The sequence below is a fragment of the Sminthopsis crassicaudata genome, chromosome 2, assembly GCF_048593235.1.
Source record: "Sminthopsis crassicaudata isolate SCR6 chromosome 2, ASM4859323v1, whole genome shotgun sequence".
Taxonomy (NCBI): Eukaryota; Metazoa; Chordata; class Mammalia; order Dasyuromorphia; family Dasyuridae; genus Sminthopsis; species Sminthopsis crassicaudata.
In genome coordinates this window covers 471,863,983-471,887,613 of record NC_133618.1, presented here as the reverse complement: position 1 = coordinate 471,887,613, position 23,631 = coordinate 471,863,983, and the positions used below count along the sequence as shown (strand labels likewise).

The window sequence follows — 23,631 nt, the reverse complement described above, 5'->3', positions numbered from 1 at the left end:
ATATCTGATAAGAATAAGATTCCAGCACTATCAGCCCTCTAGCCCCATCTGCTTCCACTGTAATATTTTTTTTTCATTCATGTCTTGCTTATATGAGGTAATTGATCAATTATACCTCTTCCTACCCAGTTTTTTTAAAGATTCATTCCATGACACACAATTCAACTTCTATGTATATATATATATGTATATATATATATATACTTTTAAAAAACTAACCAAGTAATGATAATATTCTTATTGACCTTATTGAATCCCTAATATTTGGTCTTCAGTGATGCAGTGGATGCCTGAATTATATTTACTTTGATATTTCTTTGGTTCTATGATCTTACTCCTGGGAGGAGTGCAAGCCACCTTCAACTGTGCATATTACAACATATTCATACTGTCATATCTTTTAATACTCAATTATATCCTCCTCCAAATTTTCCATTAAGGGAGGGTTTGGTTGGGGAAATATATTCAGTGTACCAAAGGTTTCCTTCAGGTGTCTAGATATTATGTAGACACCAATGCAGTCATCAGGCTTTCCATTATTTATCCCTTATTTTTATTATATCACTGACTCATTTATTTAAATTTGTATTTATAATGCTGCTTCTTTGTATTTCTTCACTGCAACAATTTTTCAGCATATTCAAATCTATGATGTGCTTCTTCATTGGCTTTTAGAAAATCTGTAATATCAAGTTTTAAAAGACTTCATTATTTCATCACTTATGTCATACAATATTACTTGAAATATATTGTTATTAACAAGATAAACTTTTCTTACAGAATGAAATCTGGGGTTACTATAAAGCACTGTAATTTTTCAACTCATCCTCTTTTTTTTATCAATTCTTAACTCTACTGTTCTAAGGTATGATTGCTGATGGACCGCAGTGGTCTACCAGTACACATGCATATGAATTGTCCATCCAAATGTTGATCATTTTTTCATTTGCTTGGATTTTCCTCAGTGGATTGTTAAAGCAAATCTATTATGTGATTACAGATCACTTTTAGAAGGCTCTCTTTTACTATAATATGTGATAGAGACAGCGCAATGGCAAATTTTGGGGCATAGGTAGCATATCATTTAAGAAATTTGGGGAAGAGATATCAGTGTAGGATTTATTGGACATGGAAATTTACATGATGGATGTGGAATTTGTGGGATTTTCACCACAAAGAACAGCATTTGGAAGACCATAATAGATAATGATCATATTTTATATTTAGATTCTATTGGACTTCCCTCATTATGGTGGAAAATTCATGTGACAGGCATATGTTTCTATGTATTTTTGCATTGCTTTATGTCACAAGAATGTCAATAATAATTTTCTTTGCTGTTACATCTATCAAGGAACCTTATGTAATTTTGACATATGCATGGTAGACATCTTTTTGGAAGAATGTCTTTAAGGAAGTATTTTGTTCTAGAAAATCAAGCATTTTTATAAAGTCAAAAGATGATGAACACAATGAGATATTTTTAAAACTTTTGGCAAAATTTGTGAGTATACAGTTGTATTCTACTGAAGAATTTTGTTTGCATAATCATGTGTGTTTCTTTACCATTCATTCCACAAAAGTGACCCATGTGTATGTATAATATATTTCATGAAAATTTCATAGAGATAGGAAAAGTAGAAATAAGAGGCAATAATTGTTTTTATGTGCTGCTATTTTCTACAATAATAAAACCTAACACCTTTTGCATAAATTTCTATTCTTTTATCTTGTAGATATCTTGAAAATTATTCACTTGATATCTTACAAACTATATCATGTCTAGCATAGACATCTTCAGACTCTACTTGGTCTAGTGCCATCTTTTTTTATTGCTATCTCCACTTCTTCTTAAAATGCATCAGTAAAGGCTTCTTTCAAGGTCAGCTATTTTCTAGGGTAGCTAGTCACTGTCACTGTGAATAGAATATCAGACCTAGAGTCAAGAAAACATGAGTTCAAACCCAAACTTAGACCTTATTCATTGTGTGACCCTGGATAAAGTCACTCATCCCTGTTGCCTCCATACAATAAGCTGGAGAAGAAAATGGCAAGCGACTCCAGTATATTTGCCAAGAAAACCCAAATGGTATAACAAAGAGTCTAATACAATGAAACAAGTGTTTTCTGGCTAAAGCCATTTCTATATTCATTTGAACTCCTTGTGATAAATAATTTATAATTAAACTTTCTTGCCTAAAATGGTGGGAAAGATGGGAGACATTTTATACTTTATTATTGTAGAAAATATTAATACATGTCTATAATTATTAACCATTAGCTTATTTTTCCCATTTCCAAGTTGGAAGAATCTGTACACAAGTCTATAAACATATATCCCGAGATATCCAAGCTATCCATATTGTCAAGTAGGTAAAAAACAGGGATATTAAAAACAATGCCAATGACATTAATAATATTATTCACGTATTTTAAAATATCCTTGGCAGCATTTTTGTTGTGTCAAAGGACTAGAAAAAAGTAAATTTCCATTGACTGAGTAATGGCTAAGAAAATTGTAGTTACTGTGTAGGGTAGAAGATTACTATACTATGAAAAATAACAAATATGAATCCAAACAAACCTAGAAAGCTTACATTGAACTGACAGAGTTAAATATATAGATCATCAAAAGCAATATAATCAGTTATTACAATGATGTAAAACAAAAAAAATCATAATGTGCATCATAATGATCAAGCTTAACCTTAGAAGACTCAAGATGGTGCTTAAACTGCTTTTTTTCCACTTCATTACAAGTGATAGCCCAATGGATAAAGGAGAAGAAACATATATTCATAAATATATAATATAAAAAATAAAATATATTAAAATTGCAGAAAAGTTGTATGCAGGAGAGAACACATTCATACTGATAGTATATATCCATGTAAGAATATAATGACATTATAACCTTACACATTTTGAAAATTATATTTCTATTAAAGGCAATCTATTATCATATTAATTTTTGTTGAATTTTTGTGTGGACAACACCAAAGCAACTTTCTAAAGGCTTGATTGCCTCTTCTTGTTCCCCAGAATCCTTACATATTTAGTTCCTTTTTCCAAATTCCAGTGCACAATATCCAATGGGTATCATAATTCCATATTAATTATATTTTTGTGAGTTATTCAAATTATTACAATTCTACTTAGTAATCTTCAGAGGGATAAGTATATCATCTCTACCCTCTCCTTATGACTCAGACATATTATAAGGTAAGTATGTATAGTGATATAAAAATATTAATGTGTATCTCTGCCAACTAACATGAGTTATAATAAATTAGCAGAACAGTTTCTTACTAGCAACATTTCTGAATGCTCTCTTTACATCTTTGTTCCTCAGGCTATATATGAGGGGGTTGAGCATAGGATTTATCACTGCATAAAACACAGATACCATTTTCCCTAGTTCCTTGGCAGACTTAGGTGTCATGTAGTTGATAATTGCTGATCCATAAAAAATGATGACCACAATGAGGTGGGATCCACAAGTGGAGAATGCTTTTAGTCTCCCTGAGGCTGTCTTCATCTTAACCACAGACACTATGATACACACATATGAGATCATAATTAGTGACACAGGTGCAAGAAGTATCACCACCCCCATCAGGAAAATGGCCATCTCTGAACTGCGTGTGTCTGTAGATGCCACAACCAGAAGTGCTGGGGGTTCACAAATAAAATGAGCAATCCTATTATCTCCTTGGTAAGGGAGGCGTAATGTGAATGTAGTGTCCACCATTGATACTAAAACACCACTTGACCAGCATGCCAAAGCCAAGAGGCCACACACCCTCCATGTCATGATGAGGGGGTAATGCATGGGGTTACAGATTGCCAAGTACCGATCATAAGACATCACAGCTAACAAGGAACATTGTGTACATCCAAAAAATAGGATGAGAAGAAGTTGAACTGCACAGCCTGTAAAAGAAATGAATTTCTTTCTAGACAACATGTGAATTAAAGTCTGAGGAACAATGGTAGTTGAGAAGCAAAGGTCAGCTAAAGATAAATTACATAGGAAAAAATACATGGGTGTATGGAGCTGTGAGTCAAGCAGAACCAAGGATGTGAGGAGCAGGTTTCCAAGTATGGTGCCACAGTAGACTGCCAGGAACAATATGAAGAGTAGCAGTTGGGTCTGAGGGTCATCAGAAAGTCCCAATAGGAAGAATTCTGTCACCCAGGTCTTGTTAGTTTGGCTCATGTTCTCTCTTCTTTATAAAAGAATCAAGATGTATAAGATGTAAAGATGTAACCTAAGGAATCATAGAACTTCAGTTTGGGGAAAGCCTTAAATGTTATCTAGTAGAGCCTTCAACTATCAATAGTTGGCTTGACATGTAAACATTGAATATTTCTATTAAAAATCATGACTTATATTACAAGGAATACATTCCATTACTGGACAATGCTATAAGAAAATGTTTCTATAAATTAAACTGAAATCTTTCAGTCTGTTATGTAAATTCTATGTATTATCTGCTATTTCTTATAGAGCAGCAAAAAACTAAGTCTACTCCTTCTGCCACCTAACATCTCCCCTACTATTTGAAGAAAATTTATAGTTCCTCCCTAAGTTTTGTCCTGTCTGGGCTAAATGCTTCCTGTTTCTTCAACCTTCTTAATATGAGACTTCTGTCCATTCTGGTCACCCATCTCTATATGTGCTTCCTTTTGTTATTGTTCCCTTGTAATATTGGGTAGAGAACTAAGCAAAATACTCCACAAGCAGTATGACTATCAGAGACATCAATATATCCTTTGACTCCTTTAAGAAGGAATGAAATCATATTTAATTTAATACATTGTAAAGTTATATTAGTTTTAATTACCTACAGTAAATTAAGTCATATTAAGTTTATAATTAAAGTCTTGAGGTCTTTCTTTGATAAAATCTCACTCATTATGTATTTATGTAGGCAATTATAAAAATTAAAGTATAGAATTTCAGATTTGATCGTGCTAATTTTTATCTTCTATTATCTTCCTGAAAAGAGTACAGTGGCATATGGGAAAATAACACAAACCAAAATATCATTACCTTATTAGCACCAGTTAACTGAAAACCAAGAGAAAACCAGAAGTAATCAAATTGGCTTGGAGGGGATAGCAATGGCTAGATAATTATTCCTATTATTTTCTTGGAAAATAATTGGCCCTCTAACTAGCACATTGTTTTAATGAAAAAGTTAAATTGCATAGCACTTTATGGGCCCATGAAAAATCTATAAAAAAAATCTGTGAGGAATACTGGGATGCTCTTCAGAACAATAGTAACTAGAAATTCTGGAAGGTTTGTTCTTATAAGAAGAATTGTCATGTGCCAGAATTTGGCATCAAGTTTGGGACTCTCAGGATACTCAGTAAGACTCTCATCTCAATGGTATCCATGGTTTAACTCAAAGTATTAGGAGAAGTATAAACTGTGAACCTTCACAAAAAATGGAAAAGGTCAAACTGTGTATAGACATGTTTGAAAGGCAGTAGTAGTAACTCTCATTCAAATTACTTATATAAGAAATAAACCTATCTTGTGGAATAATAAGAGAGATTTTACAAAATTCTTAATAGAGACACTATAGTATAGAATTTAGAGAGTTGTCCTCAGCATCAGAAAGACCTGACTTCAAATCTTAGCTCTAATGCATACTAACTACATATCCGTGGGCAGATTTCACTTCACCATTAAATATGTAGTCTAAAATTTAAATTAAATTTTAGAGAAAGTGCCAATCTGCCTTGGAAGAAGAAGATCTTTGCCAGGAATTCCCAATACTCATTAAATCACAGGTACAATCTACAAACAAAAGAAAAAGAGTTTTCAGATGTTGTGGTTTGCAGAAAACATAATAGAACCCTTCAGATTAAAAAAAAAACTTTTAAAGTATATTCATCTCTAGTCTCTCATCAACTCTTTCTGATAAGTATTGATTGTGTTAAGTTGCAATTGTTCTTATCCTATACTATGCTAAATTATAAATTATAAATAAGAGAATGCTCCATCACAGATTCTGTAATTTCCAGGACAGAACCAGTCACTCAGTGAAAATTGAAATAAGATTTCTCAACCTAGTGCTGGCTTTGAAATGTTAAAATACTCATACATTTCAAATGATTCTCTTAGGTAAAATTCTTGTTTTGTTCATTAGGAACATGACCATGTTACTAGGACATAGAGGCATTGACACATCTTAGAATATGGTTTATGCCATAAGAATACAAAATCCACCAAACCTATACCTAATATATGTATCTTGAGGCTGGTACTGTTTCTTCTTTGTTTTTGTATTCCCAGCACCTAGCATAGTATCTGGATTAGGGTGAGTAAAAACAATGTAATTTGAATGTTGAAAAAAATTAATAATTTGGAAACATAGTTTAATTATATTTTATTTACATTTATATTATTATATTACATAATATATTATGTATATTATTATATTTAATTATGAAACTTGTTCATAATTTAATACAAATTTCCATAATGAAAACAACCTTCAGTTGCATCAATAAATGGTAAAGTTATTATTGGGGGTTATGCTAAGACTCTAGGAAATCTAGGTAAAGTTTTTTAATCCATTTCTACTCATAATTTATTTAAGGTTAATGACATTCCTCATTTACATCCTGAAGAAGAAAGCTCATCTATAAGTGGGGACCCAAATAGGAAGGAGAACTTTTGGCTTTAAAAATTCCATTTGTGAGGGTCCCATTTTTATTGCCCTAGGATCCCCCTCTGATCATTCTATTTAAAAAGTAGGAGTTCTGAAAAGGCACATCAGTTCCTTTTTTCAGGATTTCTCATGTAAGGTAATAGACATAAACAAAGAGACAATTTATCCATTGGTAGTGTATTCTTCTTATCAGATTTCTAGGATGGGAAAAATTACTTGAAGGGTCAAGAGTTGCAAGTAAGTAATATGACTTTGGAAACCTGCATCCATTAACTGGAAGGAGTCCAACATTTTGTCATGGATTTCTGAGATCATTGCTACCCTGCAGTACATATCCATAGGATGATACATGAAACCCTGTAACAGACTTTCTGTTTTATACACAGGTTACTGAGCTGTGCAACTATTTGCTTTAATGTTCAGAAATGTCTTCTTGTTAGTCAATATTACATGAACAAAGTTAAAATTAATTTAAGATGTTTCAATAATCACACTCTTTTCCCAAGATTTTTTTGAACTCCGTTAAATCTCTTTTCTTCTGAAATTTACTATTATATATCAGGTAATTTCAATGCAGATAGCTTTGCTCACAAATATAAAGAATGTATGAGCTTGTGAAATCCTTTCCCTTTTCTTATCTAATCAGATTCTCAAGTTATCCAATGGATCTTGCTTTTTCACCTTGTTTTTCCTCTTTCGTTTCTTCTTCATTTATCTCTTTTTCTTTCCTTACCTTTCTTCCCTTATTCTTTCTTTTTCTTCTTGTTCCTTTCCACCATTCTCTATACCTATTTCTTATTTCTTCTTCTATCTCTGATCCAAAACTTATCTCCAATAAGCTTATGCGAAAGAAAGATGTTTTCCTGATATCAAGTAAAACCATGATTGACTTTATAAACAAAAGTAGACAAATAGAAAATGTTATAACTATCTAAAGTTTTTGAGGGTTCCAAGAAAATCTCCTCAAAACTTGTACAAAAATATTCATCTACTCCATTGTTTACTAATTCAATCTATATTTTCTCCACACTAGCACTCAAAGAAAAGGAGAATTTCTGATTTTTACATGTTGTTTAGGTGTATGATTTGGAAAAGTGGTTCCTATAGTATCTCATCATAAACATCTTATATGTAGATAGTATTTTTAAAGTACCAAAGCATAGTATTATGATACTATAATTGGAATTAAGCATAATATTATTATATTATGTTATAATTATATTATAATTATATATAATATTATATTATTAAAATGTAGCATAACTATTTTATGTTACTAAATATCAAGTATAATATTAATTACATTGTACAGTGAAGTCCAAATTGTAAATTACTAACTTTCAAATGAATTTATATAATATGTATATATCATGGTTATGAATAGGGATCTCCTTGAATTACAAAATTTTCCAAGTGTTAAATGACATAATAAAGTTGATGGATATCACGTAAACTGAACAAAGAAGAATGTATATAGGGAGAAATGAAGAAGAGCGAAATTAATCAATGATGTAGACAAGGTTGCTATTACCAATACCATATTTAACTGCATAAAGAGAAGAGATATTTCAAGAACTCTGGCACACTAATAGTTAAAGAGAATTCTACTCTTCTTAAGCAGCTACTCTAGCAGCTCAATTTGACAACATTCCACTAAAAACAGGTGTTATTCATGAGTATATAAAATTAATACACTGCCTTTCTAGAAAATATTATATCTTAAAACTAATTCATTAAGTTGCCACCCCTAATTATTATAGCTTATTGAAGTTTAACAGTTTAAATTTCTTGCCACATTATAAAAAGCAGAGATAAATGGAATGGGGGAATGTGTTAGGAAAATATCTGGAAGTAAGAATTGTAAGATTTTCATTCTAACTCTTCTTTGGAGTTATTCACTCCATACTTTAGCTCTCACCATCATTCCTCTTTATTTATTCACATGACCAACATGATCATACCTTGTTCAGATTTAGCACTCTATAGAATTTTTTAAAAATCGATTAGTAAGTCCCCAAATTGTCCTATCTTTTTGCTGAAATATGAGAAAGCATTATGCAAAGTAAACATCTTGTATCAAAGAACCTCAGAATGAGGTGAAATGGTAGAGTTCATCCAGTCTAATGTATAATTGAGTATCATCTCCATAAAAGGCTTGGTGACAACCAGGGATGTTTTAATCCCTCTTCTCAGGTGGTTCATTCTACATTTGGACAGCTTCAACTAATAGAAATTTTTTTCTTTATTATGAACAGAAATCTGTGTCTTTATAATTTTCATCTATTACTCTTAGTTCTAGAGTCAAGTTAAAAATTCCTAATTCCTCTTCAACATTCAAATCCTTAACAATAGCTATCATTTTCACCTGGTCTTGAAATCTTTTCTGGATTGTAGTATTATCAGACTCTTAAAGCAATCTGAAAATAGCATTACTACAAACCCCCCAGCACTCATAATTCTTACTGCTTTCACATTCTGAATGCTGGACACATTCCAGTTTATCATGTTCTTAAATGGTCATACCTACTACTATATAATGTATGAATGAATACAGAATAAGGAATGTATTCCCTCTTTCTCTGTCCACTGTTGTCTACCTTCTACCCATCAGAGACAGTGACTTCTCAGAAATCCTTGAAATATCCACAAAAATATCATGAGAAACTTTATAAATTTATGGATGAAAATTAGCATGTCTTTGGAATTCCCCAGATGTAATAACCCTATGAAAAATAAAAATGAAGTCAGCTTGTCATTTTGTTCTTGAAGCTCTATTAGTTTTTAGTTATCATTGCTATTTTTTCACACCATGCTAATAATATTAAAAAATACTTTTTATTAGAAGAGCTCTAAATCTTCAAGAAAGAAACATATTAGAGTAACTAATTCCCTATGGTTTGGCTTCTTTTGATCCCTCCCCATCTCTTTTAAGGACATAAACAATCCAAAGCCCTCAAAATATATGTTCTGGTTTCATTATGTCAGGTTTTGAGTTTCTTGACATAGAAAAGCTTATAGATTTTATATAAAAACATCAGAGCCTCAAAGGGTGCTGAAGACTAAAGTTCTGAGAGATGAATAATGTGAGAGAATTGGAACTTCACTGAATTAACAGGTTCTGATTTCATTTACTATTATGAAAAATTGCTAGGAGATGTTAACCAACTCAGTGAGTTACATTACTTTGGGTGTTTGGGTCCCAGAATAGTGACAGGATTCTTTTCTGGCTTCTGTAAATTAGCATAAAACAACACAATTATGTTTTCCATTATTCTCTAGGGATATGGATGCTAGAGAGATGTTAACCCAAGAATCTGTGAGTCTTTTCTCAGAGTCAAGCTTGTTCTTGCAAATATGTTATATCATGGCCCTATGTCTGTGACCTTGTCCATCATTTATGTCATTAAAGAAATGGAACTAATAGATATGATGCCAAAAGAAGAACATGAGTTCAAAAATCAGTGTTGATTTTCTTATCTCATATCTACCTTTTGCAATTTGTCTTTCATCTTGCTGCCAAAGAAAGATTTCTAGAACACCAGAATATATGCTCAATTCTACTGGGTCCTTCAAATAGGCATTCTATTGTTTCTTGTTTACAATCATTGTTCACCTTACAGAGACTAATTATACACTGCTCTCCCAACTTGAAATTTATTGTCAAGACAAACTGTTCTTATTAATCTTTATACCTAGCATTCATGCCTAATTTTGCATAGACTCTTTCCCAAGTCAGGAATATACTTTCTCCTAATCTGTATCTTCATATCTTAGCTCAAATACCACCTCTTACATGAAACCTTTTTTGCTCTCTTCATGGGCTTTGTGCCCATCCCTAAACACATAATCATACTGCAATTTTTTGTTCAGCTTTGTATATGCTTCTATGAATATGTGCTATCTCTTTCTATAGAATATAGAATTATACATTTCTTGAAGACAGGTTTTGTAATGCCAGCATCCAGGACACAGAATAGTAATTTAGGAAATACTTACTGATTGAATTAATGAGTGAGTGTTTAATTGATGTACCTCTTTTGAAATAGGGTAAGTTAAAAATGGATATAAAGGAATCAAAAGGGAACTCAATTTATTTTAATTCTGAGATATTTTGTTCCTCATTATTTAGTCTTTACATCCCTTGTCATTGCTCCAAGCCACCATATTTTACATCATTTATAAATTCACAGCTAATATCTTTTTTCTTAGATTTGTATAATGTCTATACATCCTATATCCAGTCTCAATAGCACTCATTTGTTCCCAGTCCAAACCCAAAGGAAGGTCACAGATGTTAAAATAGCACAGATATTTGAAGAATGATTTCATCTTGGGGAAATAAGTTTTGGGGGCCTAGAGAAGACTGCTTTTAAAGATCGTGCTACCACCTAAAACTACCATTCAGAAAAACTAATTCTTTTATATAAATAATATCCCCCAAACTCATTTTTTCCAGTTTCTAAGGTATCCTAGTGATAGGAGAAATATGTCCAGGAAATAAATCATTTGAATGAAGTTATTTGCAATAGAAAATTCTGGGAAATCTAGTAAATCTAGTGGGAAAAAAAAGGTCAAAGAAAGAAAGACTTTGAATTCAAATCTCTTCAAAAAATCCCAAATCAAGCTCCACCTTTCAGTAAACCTTTCTATTTTCCCCATCTCCACCTGTAATCTCATTTTCTCACCTGGAAGAAAAAACAAAAACAAAGACTAGAAATCCATCTCACAGCTCACAATGACTCTCCAAGTGTGAAACATAGAATAGATGCATGAAAAATGGCTAGGGTTGGAGAGATGGAAACAGGTAACAGGCCAAGACAGAGAGGTTTCTTCCTATATTTGTTTCTTGGCAGGAACAGGATTTGGGAGAGAAATGGAGGAGTGGTATTCAAATCCTCCCTTCCCAAAAACAAATCTCCATCTTTCCAAGGACTTGTCTTTCAAACAAGGACTGATTCTAGGACAAACACAGTTAATGGCCTAGGGTATGGGACAGTCTCTGGAGAATCTACTATATATACTCTGGTGGATTCCTAAGTCATTAGTTTCTGGAGCTAAATGATTCTTTCAAACTACTTCTCAGGTGGTAGTTTGAAGTACATTTTACTGCAAGTAATTCAAGCTTAAATCTTAAAATTCTTAATCTCTTTCTTCTTACATGCCCATAATCATACTGCAATTTTTTAATTCAGCTTTTGTATATGCTTCTATGTCTATATGTATGTATATATGGTTGACTACATAGATGTGGGGGTCTATTAGTTTTTTGGTGTGATATGAGAAATGATTATAATCTTATGAAAAAAATATGAAATCAATACCCTATATTTCTAGATTAGTTTTGCCAAGAAATCAATGTCAGTTTAATGTCCAGAAATGATCTTTATATCTAGTTACATAGGAATATGTCCTCCTGACTTCAGGGATGATACTCTATCCACTGCACCATCCCTAAAGGAATATTTTGAATCATAAATTAGAATCAAAGTATCTCAGAGTCATAGTATCACAGAGATCATGTAAACCAAATCTTTACAAACTAGCCTACTTCTTGTTCACTGTTCAGGATATATTTTCTTTCGCTTCAACATCTTTGCACTAATTTCCCCCCAATTCTAAAATGTGCTCTCTCATCCTTTGCAGTTCTTGGAATTGCTCTTAACAAGGCTTACCTTAATTGTTATTCCCTTTAAGAAACTTTTCTTGATTTTCCCCAAATGTTAATAGTCTCATGTAAATATAATTTTTGAAAATAGCTTATAAGTTATCTATAGTCATGTTGTATCCATATATTAAAATGTCATATCCTTGAGGGCAGGCTACATACACTTGAATTTCTATTCCCCAGTTCCTTGTATGGTGTTTTGCATATTCTGCTTGCTTCAAAAATTCTTGTTGATTGACTTAATGACAAGTGATTCAGCCTTTATTTGAAGATATTCCATGATGAGAAACTTCCTGTGACAATTCAGTCCATTATTGAACAATTCCAATTATTAGGAAAACTTGTTTTTATATTGAGTTTACATGTAACTTCCCTTCTGGAAGAGTGATACCTAATGCAGTGAAAGGATTTACTTTGCTCCAAGGAAGCAACACTGCAATTCTCTGTGCTTACTTCACAGTCCTTCACAGGCCCATACCAATAGAAAACTCCATCTAAACTGGCCCCCACAAGGTCTCTTTCATTTGATACCCCTTTCCCAAAACAGAAGAGAATGGATTTCTTCAAAAGACAATGGATTCTAGAAGACAAATTCTTCCTTTTCGTAGAATCTAGAAATTTTAAGATACCTTAGTAACCATCTAGTTCAATCCTTACTTGATAGTCATTTTCTATATAACACAATTGGCAATTTCCATCCAGTCTTTACTCAAGGACCACTGATCAGATATTAGAATGAGAAAATATTTTTCAAAAAAGAAAGCACTATGGGACTTTAGATTGGATTTTAAAAAAGGACATAAGGAATTGAAGAGATTTAATAATTGGTTATCAAAGATTTTACCAGGTAAACATCCATATAATTTTTTTCTTGTTTTGTTTTTTAAGACTGAAAATCTTGATCACAATGGAGAGAAGTTATTGAATAGTGACATATATAAGAAATGTTTGTATTTCTAGCCCAAATGAGTGGCTTTTTGTGGACCAAGACAGTTGGTACAATGGTACCAACTAATAGATAGAGTGCTAAGACTGGATTCAGGAAAATCTGAGTTCAAATCCAATCTCAGACACTTACTATATGATAATGGATAAGATGTTTGACTTCTGTTTTAATTTCTTGAAATGTAAAATGGATTCAATAATACCACCTGTCTTATAGGATTATTGTGAGGATCAAATGAGGCAATACTTATTAAAAAAAGTATTTAGCACAGTGCATAGTAATGTTATTGTTCAACTGTATTAGACTCTTCTGGATGCATTTGATATTTTCTTTTTCCCCCCTGAGACAATTGGGGTTAAGTGACATGCCCAGGGTCACACAGCTAGGATGTGTTAAATGTCTGAGACCAGATTTGAAGTCAGGTCCTCCTGATTTCAGGGCTGTGCTCTATCCTCTGAGACACCTAGATACCACTAATTTGAAGTTTTCTTAACAAAGATACTGGAATGTGTTGCCATTTCCTTTTACAATTCACTTTACAGATGAGGAAATAATATTAAGTGACTTGCCCAATGTCTAATATTGGGCTAATATCTGAGACCAGATTTTAATTCAGTAGGATGAAACTTCCTGAGTCAGGATCAGCACTCCATCTACTGCACCACTTTGCTGTGCTTAGTAGATGTGATATAAATTCTCCCTCTTTTCCCCTACTCTTTTACCTAATAAGTTTAGACTGATCTATCTTCTGGAAGAAAAATTGAAGGAATTTAGTGCTGCTTCTTTCTCCCTTCTGTTAGAAACAGAAAAATAAAATGTTGCTTAATAAAACAAAACCAAAGTTTCATTGGGGGAAAAGGAGCTCTGATGTGAAGGAGGGGCTATTTAACCCTTGTCAGAATGCTGGATAGTGGTGGTCTCTGTATGATAGGAACAAGATTGAAAGAACATGACCTCAGATCTCACAGTTGCTCTAAAGAGAAAAACATCTCCATTTCATGGGAAAACATATCTGACCATGGACCATCTCTTGACCTTATCCCTTCTTTGCTCTGTCCTTATGTAACATCTGTCTAAATTGTGGTACAGAGATATATCTCTGTCCTACTGCTGCCCAGGACCAGCCTCCTAAGGAAGAGCCCCCACAATTAAATCCACTTATCATGCTGGTGAGCATAACCTCTTTATTTGGAATCACATTAACCTCTTATAATAGTAGAAGCATTATTAAGGATGCTCTACCACTCTGCAAGTGGTATAACCAACAGAATATTGGGGAAATAACCTTGGAAAGAGAAGCCTTACTCAGTGGTATTCTAGGTGGCTATCCTTTCACCTGAGGGAAGAGGTTCCCCATGCCTGAGGACAGAGTATTAGTATCATATTCAAGGGAACATACATATTGGCTGTGCCACTTGACAGATTTTCTTGGTGATTCTGGACTGGCTATCCATATTTCTGGGTGAGAAGTGGGCAATATGATAGATACTTGCAGCATACCAAATATACAGAGAAAATGTCTGTTGTTGGTGTAGCTTAAAGGAAGATATGGATTTTTTAAAATTTTATTTAAGTTATTCTGAACTTAAGAAATAAAAAAGCATTTCTATTACATAATAGAATAGAGAAATAGATGATTACACATGAACCTGCAAATCTATTATGTACAACTTGCAATTTCTTTTAAATATGTAACATAATATATTAACATGACAGTAATGCAAGTCATTAAACTATAGTATAATGAAATTGTTACATTAGTAACATAAAAATATATGATTTAATCTATACATATAGTATATAGTTATATATTAGTATATTGTAATACATAATAAAGTTATTGTGTAACTTTTTTTCTCTCAACCCTTCTTCATCCTAAAGATCATTTTATACCTATCTCTATTTATCAGTTCCTTCTCTGGATGCAGGTAGCAACTTCTTTCATAGGTCCTTTGTAATTAATTTGGGTATTTGCAATAATCAAAATGACTTACTTAGTTACTTAAAGTTATTCTTAAAATAATATTGCTATTACTGTAATTCTCTTGATTCTGTTGATTTTACTCTCCATTATTTTTTGCAAGTGTATCCATGTTTTTCTAACAGCATCATTTCTTACAGCACATTAGTATTCCATCATGTTCATATATTATATCATGTTCAGTCATTCCACAAGGGACAGGCATATTGATTCTTTTCCTTTTTGCCTAATCATCTTTGGAAACAGTAGTGGTATTTCTAGGTAAAAGTGTATAGACAGTTGAAAATTCTTTGAGAGCAATTCCAGATTACTTTCCAATATAGTTCCACCAATAGTGAATTAGTATCCCAATTTTTTGAAATTCCTTTCAACATTTATTACTTTCTCCTTCAATCATTGTAGTCAACCTGATAGATATAAAATTATATCTCAAGGTTCTTTTAATTGCATTTCTCTAACCAAGCATGAATTAGAGTACTTTTAATAGGACTACAAATTGTTTTGATTTCTTCATTGGAGAACTGCCTGTTCATACCCTTTGACCATTTATTAATCAGTGAATGACAAAGTTCTTTATATATTTTAGGTCTGAGACCTTTACCTGAAAAACTGTCTATAAAAATTTTCCTTCAATTTTCTGCTTTCCTTCTAATCCTGGTTACATTGATTTTATTTGTGCAAATCCTTTTAAATTTAAATTAGCCATTTTATATATCACCCAGCTATCTCTTGTTTATTCATAAATTGTCTATCTATAAATTCTGCTACATATTTTTCGTGTTCTCCAAATTTTCTTGTAATATTTCCCTTTATTTCTAGGTTGTATGTCCATTTTAACCTTATCTTAATAAAAGGTGTAAAATATTGGTCTACACCTAATTTTTGCCAGATGGTTTTCCAGCTTTGCCAATTTTTACCAAATAATGAATTATTGTCTTAAAAACTCAATTCTTTAGACTTATCAAATATAAGGTTACTATATTTATGTGATGCTATAAATTGTATATCTATACTATTCCACTGATCTACCTTTCTATTTCTTAGCTAGTACCAAATAGTATTGGTAATTAAATCCTTAAAATATAGTTTAAGATATGGCACTGATAAATCTTTTTCCTTTACGTTTTTTCAATTGCTTCCTTTGATATACATATATATATATATTACTTTTGTTCTTTCAAATGAACTTTGTTATCATTTTTAACATAGTAAAATTTTTTTTGGTTAATTTAATTGGAATGCCATTGAATAAATTCAATAAAACTGTCTTTTTTATCATATTGGTTCTGTCTACCCATGAACGATGAACATTTCTTCAATGATTTCAATCTTTTTTATATATATTTATATTTATAAAATTTTTATATAAATTTTATATATTTTATTTATATAAAAACATTTTAAAATATGATTTTGTTCATATGTTGCTTGAACTTGTTTTGGCAGGAGTACTCGCAGGGATTTTATACTGTGTAGAGTCATTTTAAATGTGACATCTTCTACTATCTTTTCTTGCAGAATTTTGTTTGTGATATATAGGAATATGGATGATTTGTTTACTTTATATCTTGCTACTTTCCTAAAAGTTAAATGTTTGAACTAACTTTTTGGTTGAGTCTTTGGAATTTTCCAAGTATATCATCATTGCATTCTATTTCCATTCAATTTTGTCCAACTTTCTAGTATGTTTAGCTTATCTGAAATTCTATTTGCTTCTTTGGTTTCTTTCTTACTTATTTTTGGTTAGATTTATCTAATTCTGAGAAGGGAATATTAGAGTCCCCCACTGTTATAGTACTACTATCTCCACCTGTTAAGGACTATGCCTAAGTGTGATGGGGCAGTTCGATTCTCCAAAAGTCCCCACAGCTGTGAATTTTAACACACTTGAGGGAATTGCAAATCAGCCTTTACTGACATAGATGTTGCTTCTAATTTGGAAATGAAATAAATCAGAGGCAAAGGGGAAGAGGAGAGAGGTCAGAGAATGCAACTGCCTTTCAGCCTCTTTGTATCATTATTATCCTCTCATATGAAGGAATCTATTCTGCTGGTCAGAATTAGATCCCCAGCAGTCACTAGTAGGTTACTTTCCCATAATGTCCAAATATAATTCATTTAATTTTTATTTTAAAAATTTAGATACTATAGTATTTAGTACATGTAGGGTTGATACTGATATTGCTTCATTGTCTATAGCATCTTTTATCATAATGTAGTTACATATATACATACATACATTTATATATTCCTCTTGCTCCCAACATTATGTTGATAAGAGTTCAGTCTTTTAAATTTCCATTAGTTATCCTCTTTTCTCACTACATAATTGATTCATTTCCTTTTCTAGTCATATAGTAATCTAATGATATACTATACATTATGGATCCTATGCATTCCTTCACTAGTCTATTTTTCAGCCAAGTCATGTTTACTATGTGCTTCTCTGTTGATTTTTGTGATCTGTAATATCAATTCTCTGAAGACCATGATATGCCATGACTAATAGTCATACAACATTATTTAAACTATTTTAACGTTCTTTTTTTTTTTTTAAAGAAGATGAACCTTTATTATCAGGAAAAGCTTGACATCAATAAAAATCATGATAGTTTCTCAAATTAAATTCATCTTGCTGTCACTGCATTGACTCTTACAGCTTCCAAAGTTGTTTGTTTTTTTGGATTATTGTCATATAAATTGTTCTCCTTATTTTGTGACTTTCTTTTTTTGTTAATTTATAAAAGCTCAAAATTTTTTCTTTTTATAATATTAATGTTATAGTATAAATTGCAATTTTTTCTTCTCATTTCACTTTTCATTTTCATCATTTCACTTTCATCATTTCATATATGACATTCTATGTCTATGATTTTGACTTATAATGGATAAAAATTATCAAGTATTGATCAAAGGAAAAAAATTACCTATGTTAGTTGACTCTTCCTTACAAAGTGGGTAACATGGCAGCTACATGTCAACATGGCATAAGCTATAGGAAGTACAGATGAAGTATATGGAACTGTCCAGAAAATCACTTAAAATGAAATTCAAACTTTCTCCTTCCTTTCTGTATTATTCATACCCAATGTCTGGTGCCACACTATCTTACTAATTTCACATTACTTTCTTCTAGACAAAAAATATTCCAGATAACCTAATCTATTCTGTGTCTGAAGAATTTACAAAATATCCTACCATATTTGTAGTAGAGTACAAATGTATTCTGCACCAAAAAAAGAGAAAGTCCTTTTTGGCCTATTTGTTTGTTAAATTTCTACCTCTTATTTAATGTTCAATTCAAATACCATCTTATCTATGGAATCTTTCCTGATTTCTCCTTTCAGTAACCATCTACCTCCAAGATTTCAAATAGCAATTTGTTTCGCATCCTTCTAATGTCTTTATTGTAAAAGTCTGTGTATTATGATTATTGGTGAGATTTAGTCTGTGTGGAATACAATATGGTATGTGGAATCCATAGTTTGAAAGTCAATCTCAGAGAAAGAATGGTACTATTCCTGACTCTTACATATATTATTAGTCAAAGACTGGCAAGTCACTAACCTCTAAGTTCTCCCTCTAAGACTATAAGTTACAGAAAAGTTCCTGATCTACTTTACTAAATGAATTTTCCACATCCGGGAACTTCCCGTCAACTGAAAATTGTTCAATGAAATCATAGACAAAGAGCAAAAAAACTTTAATTTCTATTTTTGATAAATCCTTTTACTAATTAATAAATTCCAACTAAGCAGGAATTATAGACCAATACTAGGTATTTTACAACTGTGAGTGAATAAATGAGTTAGGAAGATTTTGTACAATGAAAAGAGGAAACTAAGGATAAAACTTTGAGAAGTATCAATATTAGAGTTGAGAAAATGAAGAAGAAAAAGTGAGGGAATCAGAGGAAGAATGGTTAGAGGTAGCAAGAAAAAGTAGTAGGAGTGATGAGTGGTAAGAAGCCAAAAGAAGAAATATTTAAGAAAGAAAGGAGTGCTATCTGATAAGAATTTATGCACTAATCTCACATACAGTAGAAAAGTAGATTGTAGAATTCAAAGAAGTTTTTCATTGTTTGACAAGGATAAAGATCATAAAAAGAGGTACCCAATAGCAGATGCTAAAAATAAGGGTACAATTGATTTTCCAGAATTTCTCTCAATGATGGCAAAGAAAAATGGAAGACATAAACAATAAAGAAGAAATTTGCATAGGGTTTTGTTTTTTTTTTGGTTTGTTTATTTTCTGGAAATCATTTGTGGACTCCTTTGATTAGCATTTTATTTTTTGTGTTCAGCAGCTGCTAAGTTTTTTTTTTTTACATCATTTTTTGCCTCATAATGTTCAAGTATTTTTAAAAATTTATTTGATGTGTTTTTAGAATACTTATAATCTTGAAGATTTTTCTTCATATATTGTCTTCAGGATCAATAAGTTTTGCATTCATAGAGATATTTTTAATGTTAGCTGAGCACTTTTCTAGAACAATGCATAGTCTAGTTGTCATCACAATCAAAGCAAGCTTCTGTTTTCCATAGTAGAAGGGGTTGGGACAAAGTTAAATTTTGTTTCGAGCCTATAGTTCAAGCCAAGGCATGGGGGCTATAAAACAAGGGGTTGCTAAGTAATGTGTAGTTTAGGGATTAGGCTTTTTTGTTCTTAGTTCATCAAGCTATTATCTTATTAGGATTATTAGTGTCTCAGACCAAGGAGACAGCTAAAATTGCTTCTCTCGAACACAATAACTACTTTGGAAAGATGTGAGATGGCATGGAGATTAGAGAAAATGTTTATTCCTCCAGATAACTGATAACTAGTGAAGAAGAAATTAGAGAAGTATTCAGGTATTTGGCTATAATAGTGCAACAGAATTTTACTATGTGATTAAGAACTTGGGATAAGATTTTTTTTTTTTTGTTTGGGTTTTGTTTTTGTTTTTGTTTTTGTTTTTGTTTTTGTTTTTGTTTTGTCTTTTGCTGAGTCAATTGGGGTTAACTGAATTGCCCAGGGTCACACAACCAGGAAGTGTTAAGTGTCTGATACCAGATTTGAACTCTGGTTCTCCTGACTTCAGGGCTGGTGCTCTATCCAGCTAGTCACCTAGCTGCTCCCCAGGAGAGAAGTTTTTTTAAGTTGAAAAGTATTTATTTAAAATTAAAGAAAATAAATGAACTTCATTTCAGACCTTATAAAAATATAAATATTGACTACTGAGTAACCCTTCCTCCAAAGACAAGAATTTTGTATTGGAAAATAATTTATTGACAAATATTATTATAAATGAATAAAGAGGTGAATAAAATTATATTGATGGTAATAATCAAAGAAACTGAAAGATTTGAAGAAAGTAGTATGGAAAGATTAAGTAAAGGGAGGAAGTGGGGACTGATTGAAGAAGATCAAGATAAAAAAAATCAAGGGAAGATCAAGAAAGATGGAAGACAGAAGTAAAACACTGGTGAAGAGAGAAAGGATGCAAAGAGAAAAAAGATAAACAGGAGAAAGAATAGCATATCAGGAATGAAAGATTGGTTCAATATTGGGAAAACTATCAGTGTAACACTATATCAATAACAAAACCAACGGACATCAGTAGATGATAGGAAAGCTTCTGACAAAATATAGTACCCAAATGATAAGCATTATCTGTAATGAGGATAAGCTGGAAACCTTCCCAATAAGATCAGAGGTGAAACAAGGGTGCCCATTATCCCTATATTATTTAATACAGTACTAGAAATGTAGTAAGAGAAGAAAAAGAAACCAAAGGAATAAGCAATGAGGAAACAAAACTCTCACTATTGGCAAATGAAATTATGATATACTTTGAGAACCCCAGAACACCAACTAAAAAAGTGTTTGAAATAATTAACTTTAGGAAAGTTGCAAAATATAAGATAAGCCCACATAAATGATCAGCATTTTTATATATTACCAACAAAAACCAACAGCAAGAGACAGAAAGATAGATTCCTTTCAAACATCTGTAAACAATATAAAATACTTAGGAATCAAACCTGAGAACTATATGAACAATTACAAAACACTCTTCACATAAAAAAGTCAAATCTAAACAATTGAAAAACATCAACTATTCATAAATAGACCAAGCCAATGTAATAAAAATGACAATTCTGCCTTAATTAATGTTCATATTTTGTCCCATACAGGCAAATTACCAAAAAGCTATTTGATTGAACTAGAAACAATATCAAAATTTATCTGGAAGAAGAAACGATCAAAAATATCAAAGCAATTAATTTTTAAAATACAAAGAAGGTGGCCTTATAATAATTATATTATAAAGCAGTAATCACCAAAACTATCCAGTGTTGGATAAGAAATACAGTGGTGGGTCAGTGAAAAAGACTTTTTACACAAGAAACAGTGGTCAATACATGCCTGTCAGATTGGCTAATATGATAGCAAAAGATAATGACAAATGTTGGAGGAGATGTGGGAAAACTGGAACATTAATATATTGTTGGTGGAACTGTGAATGGATCCAACCATTCTGGAGAGCAATTTGGAACTATTTTCAAAAAGTTATCAAACTGTGCATACTCTTTGACCCAGAAGTGAAATAAGCAGAACCAGATCTTTATACACAGCAACAAGAAGACTATACAATGACCAATTCTGATGGACATGGCTCTCTTCAACTATGAGATGATTCAAACCAGTCCCAATTGTTCAGTGATGAAGAGAGCCATATACACCCAGAGAGAGGACTGTGGGAACTGGGTATGAACCACACTATAGCATTTTCACTCTTTTTATTCATATTTGCTTGCATTTTGTTTTCTTTCTCAGGTTTTATTTTTCCTTCTTGATCCAATTTTTCTTGTGCAGCAAGATAAATGCATAAATATGTATACATATATTGAATTTAACATATTTTGACATATTTAACATGTATTGGGCTATCTAACATCTGGGGGGGAATTTGAAACAGAAAGTTTTGCAGAGGTTAATATTGAAAAATTAACCATGCATATGTTTTGTAAATAAAAAGCTTTAATAAAATAAAAATAATAAAAAAGAAACAGTGGTCAATGACAAAAGTAATCTAGTGTTTGATAAGCCCAAAGATCCCAGATTTGGGGATAAGAATTTACTATTTGGCAAAATCTGCTGGAAAAACTGGAAAACAATAGACACAAACTAGATATAGACCAATATCCCACATCATATAACAAGAAAATTCTAAATATTGCTTGATTTAGACATAAAAAGTGACACCATAGCAAATTGGCAGAGGAAAGAAGAGTCTACTTGTCAGACGTATGGGAAGGAAGAAAATTCATGATCAAACATGAGATAGGAGAGCATTGCAAAATTCAAAATAAATAGTGTTGAATATATTAAATTAAAAAGCTTTTTACATATAAAATCAGTGCAGCCAAAATTAGAAGGAAAGTAGAAAGCTGGAAAACAATCTTCATAGCTCTGAATGATTCCTCAATGTATAAATAGGCAAAAGATATGAACAAGCAGTTTTCAGATGAAGAAATTAAAACTATCTATAGGCATGTGAAGAAGTGCTCTAAATCACTTTTGTTTAAAGAGATGCAAATTAAAACAACTCTAAGATACCACCAAATACCTAGTAGATTGGTCACTATTACAAAAGAAGAAAAAGATAAATATTGGGGAACAGATGGGGAAAGTGAGACACTAATGCATTATTAGTGTACTTGTGAACTGATTCAAACATTCTAAAGAACAATTTGGAACTATGCCCAAAGGCAACCGAACTGTAATACCCTTTAACCCAGCAATGCCACTACTAGAGATAAGAACTCATTTTTTGACAAAAACTGCTGGGAAAATAATAGACACAAGCTCTGTGTATATATGTATATATGAAAATTGGGATGCTAATGCATTTTTGATGGAATTATGAACTGATCTAACCACTCAGGAGAGCAATTTGGAAGTATGCCCAAAGAGCAACCAAATCGTGTATACCCTTTAATCCAGCAACCTCTTAGAGAATGAAAGACAAACAAAAATAATAACAATACCACTACTGGATCTATATTTCAAAGAGATCTAAAATATTTTTAGCAGACCTTTTTGTGGTGGTAAAATATCAGAAATTGAGGAGATTCCCACTAATGAGAAAATGGCTGAACAAGCTGTGATTTATGAATGTAATGGAATACTATTGTACAATAAGAAATGATAAACAGACAGATTTCAGAAAAATCTGCAAAGACTTTACAAACTGATGCAGAGTGAAATGAGTAGAACCAGGAAAACACTGCACAGCATTAGAAACATTGTGTGATGATCAACTATGATTGACTCAGCTCTTCTCAGCAACATAATGATCCAATAA

The 23,631-nt window shown here is 31.9% G+C and overlaps 1 protein-coding gene and 1 long non-coding RNA gene across 2 annotated transcripts in view; both read right to left on the bottom strand.

Moving 5' to 3' along the window:
* Positions 1-552: 552 nt before the first annotated feature.
* LOC141553626 (uncharacterized) overlaps positions 553-23,631 on the bottom strand; it is a 96,920-nt gene continuing 73,841 nt past the window's right edge. Inside the window, exon 3 of the long non-coding RNA XR_012485551.1 lies at positions 553-680. This is a non-coding gene — a long non-coding RNA (uncharacterized LOC141553626). The remainder of the gene's footprint in view (positions 681-23,631) is intronic.
* On the bottom strand, positions 3,290-4,219 carry LOC141553616 (olfactory receptor 2D2-like). The gene has a single exon (XM_074285175.1). The coding sequence runs from the start codon at positions 4,217-4,219 to the stop codon at positions 3,290-3,292; it is 930 nt and encodes a 309-aa protein (XP_074141276.1).